This window comes from Hetaerina americana, unplaced genomic scaffold (genome assembly GCF_022747635.1).
Source record: "Hetaerina americana unplaced genomic scaffold, ioHetAmer1.1.p SCAF_49, whole genome shotgun sequence".
In the NCBI taxonomy this organism is placed as follows: domain Eukaryota; kingdom Metazoa; phylum Arthropoda; class Insecta; order Odonata; family Calopterygidae; genus Hetaerina; species Hetaerina americana.
Window position 1 is genome coordinate 1 of NW_027287084.1, and position 12716 is coordinate 12716.

A 12716-nucleotide genomic window follows, 5' to 3' on the forward strand; every position below is an offset into this window, starting at 1 on the left:
CTTCTGGGCCCGGAGGGAAAGGTGGCAACTCTCTAAGTCGACTGAAAACGTGCGAATTCTGCGGAAAACGCTTCCGATTCCTAAGCAATCTAGTCGGTCACCGAAGATCCCACGCTGGAGAGAAGACCTACACGTGTTATATTTGCAAACATACAACGAACCAGCCCTCCAAATTTAAGAAACATATGAAGACCCATCGGCGAGATATTTCAAAGCCTACTTCTTCGACCACTGAGACAGAAGATAAAGAAGTGACCGAGGAAACAAAGAAGGATACTTCCAATGGAGAAGTTGAAGTTCCTACAGAGGAAAATAACAACGCCGGTGGAGAAAACGGTTCAGTCGCTGAATCAGTGGAGAGCGTCGAGGATGAGCCAGATGAGGAGATTGATGACGTTGAAGACGATGAGAACGTAGAGGAGGACATGGCTGAGGATGACGAGTTGGAAGATGAGGAGGAGGAGATGGAACTGGAGGAAGATGACGAGCAGGAACCGGAGGATGAAGACGAAGATGCAGATGGGGAAGGCGAAGCGCCGGAAGACCTCACCACAAAATCCGCTTCTAGCGCCCACTCAACCCCACCCGACCCTGTATCGTCTTCCCGCCCCACAACCTCTCCAAAATCCTCTTCTCCTCTTCCAAGCAAGAATTCTGCAGCTGCTGCCGCAGCAGCCGCAGCAGCCATGGCTTCTTCTGCAAGCTCCTTAGTAGGGGAATTGATGGATAAATTTGGTCTAAGTAACATTTCACAGTACCACGAAGCTTATAAACAGGCTCTACAGGAATCAGGAGGCAAGCTCCACCAGAAAGATGAAAGAATGAGGCATTCACATCAGCGCTTGGGAGGCGTTAACAGCATTTGCGACAATAACAACGTCACTGGGAAGTTGACGGGCCCACCACCGCCTCTCCCTCCACCCCCATCTGTGTCAGCAGCGGCCGCCGCAGTAGCCGCAGTTGCTGCTGAAAATGGCGTAGACAAAGCGGCGTCATTGAGATTTCGTGAAGAATTTGCCAAAGGACTTCTAGGGCATGCTGCTCCATTGCATGACGCCCTTGGTCCACATGGTTTATTCGGAGCTGCATTCGGCCCGGAAAATCCTTTCGATGCCACGAGCAAGAGGCTCAAGCTAGATTTGGACAACCACCTTCACCACCACCATCACCACCACCTAACAGCTGCGTTGGGCGGAAGAGGTGCCGGGCATTCCGGCGAGCGTCTGGATGGTCTCTATGCTGGTCTGTGGTTACCCGCGATGGCACCAAGGGATATTTTCGGGGGAGGTGAAACAGCTTTAGGACTCGAGCACCACCATCACCATCTCCTGTCAGCCGCAAGGGGGGGTAAGCCCTCATCTTCAGCGGAGGCCGCTCTAAAAAACGTGGGCCTGAGGCTTGGGGATGCCCTAGGTGGTCCTAAACCTGGACCTAGTGCATCTGCGGTTGCGGCAGCTGCCGCTGCGGCCGCAGCTGGACTAAACCTTGGTGCCCTGGCACCCAGCCCTGCCGCATCAGCGGCCGCAGCCGCTGCTGCTGCAGCGGCGGCCTCGCAGCACAGCCAGATGAAAAAGGATTCGCGAAGGAACGACACCTGCGAATTCTGTGGAAAAGTATTCAAGAACTGCAGCAATCTCACAGTGCATAGAAGATCGCACACTGGGGAAAAGCCATACAAGTGTGAGCTATGCAGTTACGCTTGCGCACAGTCTTCCAAGCTCACGAGGCACATGAAGACCCATGGGAGGCTCGGGAAAGATGTTTACCGGTGTCGTTTCTGCGAGATGCCCTTCTCAGTACCATCAACTTTGGAGAAACACATGAGAAAATGCGTGGTGAACCAGGGTGGAAAGGCGATGGGTGGAGGCGCCGGGGGACTCCTTCCATCCCTTATCAGCGGAGAGGATACCGGAGACTCTTCGGCGTCCGCCTCGAAAGACACCACATGACTCTTCCCCTGGGGAGGATTCCGCCACGTCCCGATGCAGAGTATATACTGAAGAGGATCCAGATAAGTAGTCATTTTCTCATCGAAAGAGATACAAAATGATGAAGGATACCCTCAACTTAAGCTCTGCATTTTCGGTGGAACCGAAGGCTAAAATCAGTTCATCCTCCCTGGTGGAAGTATCTTCCCCTGGAAACACTATATAATGTGTGCGCATACGTGCTCTGTACATAAAGAAAAACTTTTTTCGCTAAACCCTCGCAGAAACAAATCTTCAGTATTTCGGCATCTCCATGCCGTTTGAAGACCATTTTAAGGAGCAGAAGGACTTGGAAAAGACTAAAATGCCGTTGTGTGTGCGATATCATGTATGTGTGTGTGTCGTAAGTTGGAAAAGCAAGAGGATGGAACATTTAAAATGCGATCCCTCTTTAATTTGCATGATTACTCAAAAATCCGATACTATTTAAAGTGCAAACAAAGTGCAGTTTGTGGGAAATAGAGGCGATTTGTAAAGAAAAAACGCTGACAATTCTTCATCCTCTTTTCTTCGGAATTCACTCGCTGCTAAAAAAAAATAGCGATTGAGTGGAATTCCTCTCGAATCAAGTTTCTCTTTCTCTGGCATTTCGTGTGTGTGTGTGTGTAATTGTATTAACGTGAAATTTCATTCTTCGAACGGGCATGTGTGTAGTTCTTGGCATTTGATAATGTTATCTGTTTCCGAGTGTTATTATCGTCATCATAAGCAAAGCATGATGTACATCCCTAAGTAAACGACAAAATGGAACAGTTAGAAAAATTGCAGATTTAAGTATTATTATCAATAGGATGCTCAATTAGAGCACTTTGGTAAACACCCATCGATAATCGTTTAGTGTGCGTCGGGCTCCCAATATTTTAACGGCAATTTCGATGCATTTAAATTATCAAATCAAAACACCAGCAAGGCATCGTGGGTAAGAAAATATGTTTTAGAATATTAAAATTTGTGGGAACCATAAGGGTTAAATTGTCGAAGTATCAGTGAAACAAATTCAAAGGGATGTAATTTCGATTGTAACGACCAGGGTGACAACAGCACCGACTGGGCAAATAAATGTATTTTTGGACCTTTTCAATAGCAGTCTAAGTTTGTGATTTGAAGGTGTTGCCTCTCTGTGTGTTGAAACTACCGTTTTGCATTGCAATCATCAAATCCATATAAATGTTCTCAATATAGATTTTTCTATCTCTTACAATTGTCCTTTGCTGATATTTTGTAGTCGTAGTGGAAATAGCGATTTTGTTTTAACATACAGTTGCAAATACCCATTCCCTCAATACATTTCACTTTTGCAGAAACATTGGTAAAAAATGCTTTGAATTCAATTTGCTCGCAGGACCAAAATATTTGTCATTTAATTACTTATTTTCCTGGTTTTTAATATTTGTTACACGACCGAGAAGAAAGTTTGATAATCTAATGTAATGGGTACAATTTAAAAAACCTACCTCTCTACGTTGCTTGCGTAGCTAATCAGTACATTTGAAATGCATCAATAACAATATTTTTATTGATTTTAAATTTTTGTGTATTATATCCTGAAAATATCGGTATTTTAATGATTTTCTTAATTTTGTTGTTGGCTCATCATACTGCCAGAGAATTTCTTGAAATGGATGTTTTCAATTTATCCAAACCTGTTCACTTTAAGGTTTACGTACAACGCTCACAGCATTATAAATTAGATGCTTTTAAAAATTCGAATTTAATAAATCTTCACGGTTATTTTCGTCAATTTTCCGTAAAGCATCATTGAATGTCTTGACAGATTAATATCAAGCCCGTGTTCAATCCCGTGTCCTGGTCTCTGACCAGATATATTTTTGTAAAAAAAACCTTCCAGTGTTTCAGCCTAACTTCCGCCCTTGAAACAAATTGGGTTGAAAAGACCTCTCAAATTTTCTCAGGAATTGAATGAATCGATTCGATGGAAAATTATGTATTGATATGACAAGATTTATTTTAAAGTATTTTCTTCATGTTTTCGGCCTATTTTTTTCCTTGAATTTTCCTATTTCTAATGCCTATTTACTGATTTTCCATAGTCGCCTAGTTATATTTTCATTTTTGTGTCGAGTAAATCAGTTATGTTGCATTAAGGTGTTTTTAAACTACATCACATTCCGGATTTCTGTATTTCCAAGTTCATGTTACTGACCAAATTGATTTCAGCATTGATTTCAAACGGTGTTAGATCGGATAGCATGTTAGGTTGTCCCATGGTGATCATGTTGTGCCAAGACTTTGCGGATGAAAAGTGCATTCATTGTAAGGCCGCTAGGCGCCCAAAGTCATCACTGGCCTTCTAGCACCTCTTTCGCAAAAAAAATACTCCTCAGTATGTTGTTTTAAATTCCACCTGGAGGATTGAAGTTTCACGTTCATTCCAATGTCCCTATTCGTTATGAAATGTATGACACACTTGTTCAATGCACAAATTGGACAGATTTATTGCATTTTATTCGATTTTTTAAAAATTTAATCAAAAATTTCCCATGCATATTCGAAATCTGTGTAAGAAGGAAACTTAAACGATTCCATTTCCCCCATAACCTCATGTAATTTCTATGTGAGTCCTATTAATTATTAAGAAGGTCTTTTCTGAAACAATACAAGAAGTGTTCTGTGAGATATTTAAAAAAATTGTGAATTATGTAAATTTGTGTAAATGTACATAGGTGAACTGATAATTATGTATACCTATAATACAGAAGTGTAAGGTAAACTCGTGGCAAGTGTAAAACATACCACGATTTTTTTATGGACAATGTTATTCCATTATTCGCCTCTCTTTATTATAAGTTTTAAATTATTATGTGACTAAAACATTTATGGGAGGTTTAAAAGTGATTAAAGAATTCATGCTACCCGTGTAAACCCTACAACAATGGCAGCACCCGCACCTATATTTATGACATTGTTAGAAGAATTGGATTTGTTAAGGTACGCCATTAAACATTTCGCTTTATGGCGTGTAAATGGACTAAGTGTCGAAATTTACATAATATTTACCCATAACTTGGCAAGAGTATAGTGAAAGGTATTGCGGAGTGAGATGATAAGAACTCTTAAAAGGAGAGCAGCTGTGTACCTATCTCTCTGTAAGCGCATTGTGCACCCACCGTTCATTCTCCTGTCATTATAATATGTGTGTGTGTGTGATTGCGTGTGATATTTGGAACTCTGTATTTACACGGGCGCTATGTTCCTCTGATTAGTGTTTTTCTTAGAAAAATGTAACAACGTCTTCGGACGCGGTTTGTGTTGGGAGGGAGAAAAAACGAAAATGACGATTGGAAAAAAATGTGTTTTGTTAAAATACGTGTCTGGTATTGTTATATGTTTCCCAGTTTCTTGTGTCCTGTGAATCGGGAAAAAAGCACTTACCAAAAATTTAGAGGTTATTTGTTCAAAGGGATGAAATGAGAACCATAAAAAAGGCGTTTTCCTCGGGACTAGAATCAAATATCTAGCAGAAAATTGGCAGTGAAAGAGGACGCTTTTTTTAAGAGTAGATTTTTAAACGTTGTACAAAGGTTTTCCGCATTATGTTTGTTTGTATAGTTTCACGAAAATAGTTGTTTTATCTCAATCTGAACGTATTGTTGGTAGTGGCAATGTGTATTAATTTTTTTACCCAGACATTTTTATTAACAGGGTAAAAAACTATTACGATGTCATTAGAGTGTTTAGTTTGCCTGAGAATTTTCGACGGATCTTTTGAGACATTTCCAGGGTATTTGAATAAAATAAAACCTTTCTTTATTAATTTATTTTGGAATTATTCCACGAGAATAATGAGCGTTTTTTATTTTGGCTTCTTTCAATACTACTGCATTGATTTCCGTTTTCAAGCTTAGGCTAAACGTTTTCAATCAATTTACCATTTTAGTTAAATCTCCGATTGCATTTTAGTTGACTCTATTGACATTAAATACTTTTTCAAATATTAAACTCTCTCGATGCCATTGAGCATCGAGGATATTTTCAAAACTTGGGGCTGCTATCGAAGTGGCGCATTCAATTCATTCCATTTAATTGTTTTCAGTGTTAAATGGTCTAAGTGATAACTAAAAATAACTAACTTCATTTTAGAGAGCCTTGTGATTCCCTTGGCTTACACAAAATGGGATTCCATGCTAGGGATACGCCGAGGAAACCAAAGACTGGCTTCTATCAACTCTTTAATCTGTGGGTGCAATCGGGAATTTATGATTGAAGAATGACGCTGGAGTGGTTTAAGGAAAAGATTTAAATACTTTAACCGATTAGAAAAAATATATTTAGAGAGAGGTGGTCACGAGAGAATGCAATTTGAGGATAGAGACAATTTATAATAAGAAACGATAAGTTTTGTGTGAGCGAGAAAAGGTCATAGGATACAGTGGAGTCGATGTCGATGGGGAAAAGTGTTAAGATATCAGAAAAGAACTCCTAGTTCTTTAATGAGGTGGATTTGTTTTTGTTTCATGTCTGTTTGTTTTATTTATCTTGTACATGTAATGTACCAAATATGCATAAGTAGAATTGAGTATATGTATTTATGATGATTGTCAAACAGTTTGTTTTTATTAAAGGCTTCTTTAATAGACTTTCATTTGTTATTTATTAATGTATATACCCCTTACATCCTTTAAAACAGAAAGCAAGTAATAAATGAGAAATAACACTCAACAGCTGATGAAGTTGACTCTCTCTCTCTCTCCCCCTAACTTTTTGCCTCACACCATTCATAATTACCTGAAAGTGTTGAAATACTATGTTTTACATAAATATCTTCATATAATTCGGAATTCCGATATTATATTGAAGTACGCACCCGAGGATCGAGTCTTTCGAGTGCGTAAAACTTATTCATAGCAAAGAAACAGTTCATGTTATGGTCGCGTTCAGTGGTCTGAACGATTACCACGGACATAAGTATGTAAAGTGTATCATGCACGCTAATATGATCAGCAATAAGTAACATATAGATACACATTGTAAGAAGAATTGGTGTATACCCAGCATCACATCATCTGGGAATATTATACTATAAATCGTGGGCTACAAACGCCGCTGTCGTCACTTCACCTCAGACCTCCGATTATTTATGTTACAATGCGACTGTGTCTTCTCCGTGATTTCACTGATAACGTTTTCCTTTACTGTAATATTGTACCCATTTACAAGCATCAACGTCAATGTTAATATTTATAAAAACTGTTATTGGTGAATTGGAATAACTACCATGTGCAACCATATTAGTATCAGAGTAGTTGTTATATGTTAAAAGGGACAAAGCACCAACAGATGCAATTTAAACTACTAGACTAACATTTTGTTGACAAAGAAAATTCAGCAATTCACAGAGAGCGGAATACGCCTACTCGCGAGATATATTGTCAAAAAACGTTTGGAACAAGGTTTGTTCACGAGGCTCGTCTTTTGCTCTCTCGTAACAGTAATTTTAGGGCAGGTGACCGACAGCTGAGGTAATTTGTGGCATTAGGGATGGATGGGAAAGGAGAAAGGGCGGAGAGAAACTCGGCGTTGGCATTTGCCTACTCTTCAAGAAAGGTACCGATGGGGTCCGAAGTTTAACGTCCCGTCCGATGGACGGCGCACTCTCTGAAAGTGCTCTCCACGATGCACCTTAACTAGGGATCGGGAATATAATATATAATGATCGACAAATAAAAAATATCTGTCACCTTCAGGGTTCGAACCTGGGCTTTGATGGTGGGAAGCCAGCTAGCCACCGCACCGACTCGACCCCAGGACCAGTCGGTGAATTCCATACCTCTATGGCAGTGCTCGTACCCTGTCTTCATGTGGCATTCTGGTAAAACATGGGCCGACTCAGTGGATCAAGTTTCCGAGGCCCCTGTCGAAGGTTCCCCACCCTCAATCTAATCCCAAAGTTAATATTTAACTAACCCCTCTGGCTGGTGAAGTTACCTCTATGCTTTTGCCTTTTATTTCTCGCATACCAGTATTTTTATAAGCATTGAACGTATTGATATTTTAGCTGGCCCATATTGTATTTGGAAATATAACACAGGATGACTAGCCTTGAGTTCTGATGGTATTTGATATCCCTACGGTACGACCGGTGAATAATACAGAAAATAGTGAATAAACAGCTCGTGAGTGATAGAATAATATTGGTAGAGATAAAAGAATATGCGGCGAACCTAATTTTCATCCACATCCACTTGCCGACATTAAATTATAGATGGATAATACAGACAGTTACAGCTAGAAGTAAAAATTACTTGTGTTCCTGGAAGAGAACACCTGAAAATAATGAAAGGTCATGCACATTGATATCTTGATACACATAATAATCGGCCGGCCACTGCAAGGGCGTGTAGGAGCTGTTAGGGCACCAACTATGCAGGCAGAGTTATTAGTTTATATATTCCCTTAAAATATATATACATTCCCTTGTATATATATAATTATTATTATTATTGGGTAATCTACCGGTTAAGGTAGGCTTTTGGAATGGACACAGGTGCCAAATAAATATTTTGTGACTCCTAATAAAACACAATCCAGTAACCTAGACTACATCAGGTCCCTCTTCTCTGAGTACTTTCTTCCTCCCTTCATCCCGTCCAACATCCCTATCCTGTTCCTTCCCTTTCCTCGCTTGCCTAACGTTTCCCCTCTATCAGAGTCTTCAACATCCTACTACCGATAAATACGCCCTTCATCCATTTTTCCTGCCTCCATAGTATTTCTCCCAGCAAACCCCTCTCTTCGCCCAATACACCAAGTACTTCCTCATTTGTTTTCTTCTCCTTCCATTTCACCTTCTCCATTCTTCTCCACACCCACATTTCAAAAGCCTCCAGTCTACGTCTATCCTCCTGCGTCAATGGCCACGTTTCCGCGCCGTACATAGCTACACTCCATATCAAATTTTACGAGTCTTTTCATAATATCCTTACGCAATGTCCCTATCATCAACTCCCTCCTCCTTGTGAAAGCACCTTTGCCTAGAGCAATTCATCTCCTTACGTCCCTACTACTTTGAGTGTGTTGGTCGAAAACACTTCCGAGATACGTAAATTATTCTACCTGCTCTAGTTTTTGCCCTCCCATTTTAATATTTAGCTTACCCTTTTTCTCTCTGTTATTCTTTATATTGATTCTCATCCCGTATCTATCCCGCACTGAACTTACAATTCCCTCAGCATTGCTCGCAGCCCCTTGGCTGACAGGCAAAATAGAGCTTGGTCATCAGCGAACCTAGCTAATTTTACGGATTTCTCTCCGGCTTTTATTCCTATCTCCTGTTCTTCTCATTCCACTCTAATAATTTACTCCAAAATAAGGGTTGTCCATTTTTACCGGTGTTAATAGCACCGGTAAAAAAGGACAACCCTGCCCTACTTCTCTTCCTAATACCGCCCATCAGGACTCTCCGTTCCACATTAGCACCTGAGCAGTCTGAGACAGCTTCCCGGGAGCGGATGCGGACTCTGACCATAATTTAGTTGTTATGAAATGTTGCGTCCGTTTCAAAAAGATAAGGCAGGGGCGGCGATTTAGAAAATGGAATGTAGAAGCATTAAATGGTTTGAAAAGGAAGGAATACAAACAGGCGGTAGAGGAAATCATGAAGGATTGTAAAGAGCTAAGTGTTCTCGAAGAAAAATGGGAAAGGATCAAGAAAGGGTTATCGAAAGCCGCAAAAGACACTATTGGAACCGTTAACGCTAAAAGGACTAGGAAACCATGGATCACGGATGAGATGATTACAAAGGTGGATGAGCGGAGAAAATGGAAGAATGTAAATACAGAGGTGGGCAAAATGAAGTACAAAGAATTAAACAATAAATTGAGGCGGGCAACAAATAAAGCAAAAGAAGCATGGTGGATATGGAAAGTCTGCTGAGGAAGGGTGAAATCAGTGCGCTGTACAGTAAAGTTAAATCTTTATTGGGGAGTAAGAAGGGAAGATAAATGCTAACAGTTAGAGATAAGGCGGGTAAGGTAATAGTTGACACAGGAAAGATCCAAGAGAGATGGAAGGAACATATAGAAGAGCAGTATAGTAAAGAACTTCGACCAAGAAAGTTACACATTGAAAAAGAATATGACGTAGAGGAAAACAGCTTAGGTCCAGCCATACTAGACGATGAGATAGAAAGGGCATTAAGGGAGATGAAACTAAATAAGGCCGTGGGGGTGGATAACATTCCCGCGGAACTATTAAAATGCTTCTGAAAATGTGGGAGGAAGAGGCTATATGGGCTGATCCGTGGTATTTATGAGGAAGGAATCTGGCCGGAAGACTGTGAGATCAGTTTTAGTTCCTTTTCCGAAAAAGGTAAAGGCTACATCATGTGAGGACTACAGGACGATAAGTTTGATATCCCACGCAGCTAAAGTTGTTCTCAGGACCATAAACAAAGGGAAAGAGAGTAGGGCAAACGATTACTTAGGATATGATCAGTTTGGGTTTAGGTTGGGGAGAGGTACGCGTGATGCCATTGCAGTAATGAGATTATTAATCGATAGGAATATAGAACACAACCAGGAGGTATTTGCCTGTTTCGTAGACTTTGAAAAGCGTTTGATAGAGTGAATTGGGAAAAACTAATGAGTATGTTGCAGAAAATAGGAATAGATTGGAGGGAAAGGAGGCTAATCCGCAACCAGTACATGTCTCCGACTGCTCAGATACGAGTGGGGAACGAAGAGTCCGGTTGGGCAGTGTTAGGAAGAGGTGTAAGGCAGGGTTGCCAATTATCACCGTTGCTGTTCAACCTGTATGCAGAGGAAATGGTTAAAGAGGCATGGGAAGAACTCCAGGTAGGAATGAAAGTGGGCGGGGAATTCGTAAAATCAGTTAGATATACTGATGACCTAGCTTTAGTTTGTCAGTCAGCCAAGGGGCTGCAAGCATTGCCTAGTGAATAGGAAATTCAGTGCGACAGGTATGGGATGAGAATCAATATTAATAAAACAAAGGTTATGCGATTTTCTAGAAAGAAAAAGCTAATCTAAACATTAAAATAGAAGGGCAAAAACTAGAGCAGGTAGAACAGTTTACGTATCTTGGTAGTGTTTTGGACCAACTCGGTCAAAGTAGTAGGGACGTAAGGAGAAGAATCGCGCTAGGCAAAGAGGCTTTCACAAGGAGGAGGGAGTTGATGACAGGGACGTTGAGTAAGGATGTTAAGAAAAGGCTCCTAAAAACTTTGATATGGAGCGTAGCTATGTACGGCGCGGTAACGTGGTCATTGAAGCAGGAGGATAGACGTAAACTGGAGGCTTTTGAAATGTGGGTGCGGAGAAGAATGGAGAAGGTGAAATGGACAGAGAAGAAAACAAATGATGAAGTTTGTGGGTCGCGGTAGTCCGGGGGGTAGAGCGTTAGACTGCTGACCGGAGGGGCCTGGAAATAATCACAAGGGAGAAAATCCTATAGCCAATAAAAATAATTAAGAAGAACTCCAATACCGGTATTTCGGTCACCAGGTGACCATCTACGGGGAGAGAATCAAATGAGAACTTGAACTTGGAGGAAGAATATGCACCAGGCACTGGTATTGGAGTTGTTCTTAATTATTTTTATTGGTATAGGATTTTCTCCCTTGTGATTATTTCTGGAGGGGCCTGGGTTCGATTCCCGGGCAAGGCAATCTGGGCACCTGCAGCTCCACCCAAGCTAAGTGATTTTTTGGGTACCAGGTCTTCTTAGGAAACCATAACCTGCACAGGGAAAGGAACTGGCTCCCCTACTCTGTTGTGTGAATTTCACGCGGCGTCGGGATTAGTACTGGGTGATCTCAACCATCACCTACCAAACCGACCTTCGGGTTGATCACTGTGATTATGGTTTATATACGAGGGTCATCCGGAAAGTAGTACCCGTTCGTGCCGCATGAAGTGCTGACGACGCGAGTAGCCGCTGGACGAGGTCAGATAGCTTCAGTGGCTTGTCTGCCTTCTCTGAGCCAAGTTGCGTGACGCTAGCATTGCATGTGTTGTTTCTGTGATTGTTTACAATGTTTAAAAAAATTGAGAACGCCGCCAGTTGTGAAGTGAGGGCAGTGATTAAATTCCTCAATGCAAGAAACGTTCGCCCATGTGATATTCATCGCCAATTAAAGGAGGTGTATGGAGACAATGTAATGGACGAGTCGTCTGTTCGGCGGTGGTGTCGCAACTTCAACATGGGGAGGGGGAACACACACGACGATGAGCGTTCGGAGAGACCGTCTGTCATTACAGACCAACTGGTGAGCTCAGTTGACGAATTCGTGAGGAACGATCGGCGCGTCACAATTGATGACATCTGTGAGCATTTTCCCAATGTTTCTCGAACAATTGTTCATGAAATTGTTAAACACCATCTGCATTATGCAAAAATTTGTGCAAGATGGGTCCCTCGCGTATCTCAATGAGCTGGCGGCGAAGGACTATGCAGCAGGAATACAGAAACTTGTCACACGTTAAGACAAATGCCTTAATTTGCTTGGAGATTATGTTGAGAAGTAGTTTAAAGTATCCTCTTTCAAATAAAATTTTTTATGTTTGTTAATATTTACTTTTGTGTCTTTATTTCACGAACGGGTACTACTTTCCGGATGACCCTCGTGTGTGTGTGTGTGTGTGTGTATATATATATATATAAATAAAACACATGTAGATTTTTAGAATATAGAGACACAAAGAAAGGACACAATTTGTTATTTGACGTTTCGACAGCTCGGCTGTCGT

The 12716-nt window shown here is 41.2% G+C and overlaps 1 protein-coding gene across 1 annotated transcript; it reads left to right on the forward strand.

Moving 5' to 3' along the window:
* Positions 1-70: 70 nt before the first annotated feature.
* On the forward strand, positions 71-6554 carry Cph (BCL11 transcription factor chronophage). The gene has a single exon (XM_071591556.1). It carries the CDS (start codon positions 186-188, stop codon positions 1947-1949), a length of 1764 nt encoding a protein of 587 aa, XP_071447657.1. The 5' UTR covers positions 71-185; the 3' UTR covers positions 1950-6554.
* The last annotated feature ends 6162 nt before the right edge of the window (positions 6555-12716 follow it).

What these genes read in the sequence shown, in the direction of transcription:
- Cph (XM_071591556.1), top strand. Translation starts at nt 186, where the DNA reads ATGAAGACCCATCGGCGAGATATTTCAAAGCCTACTTCTTCGACCACT.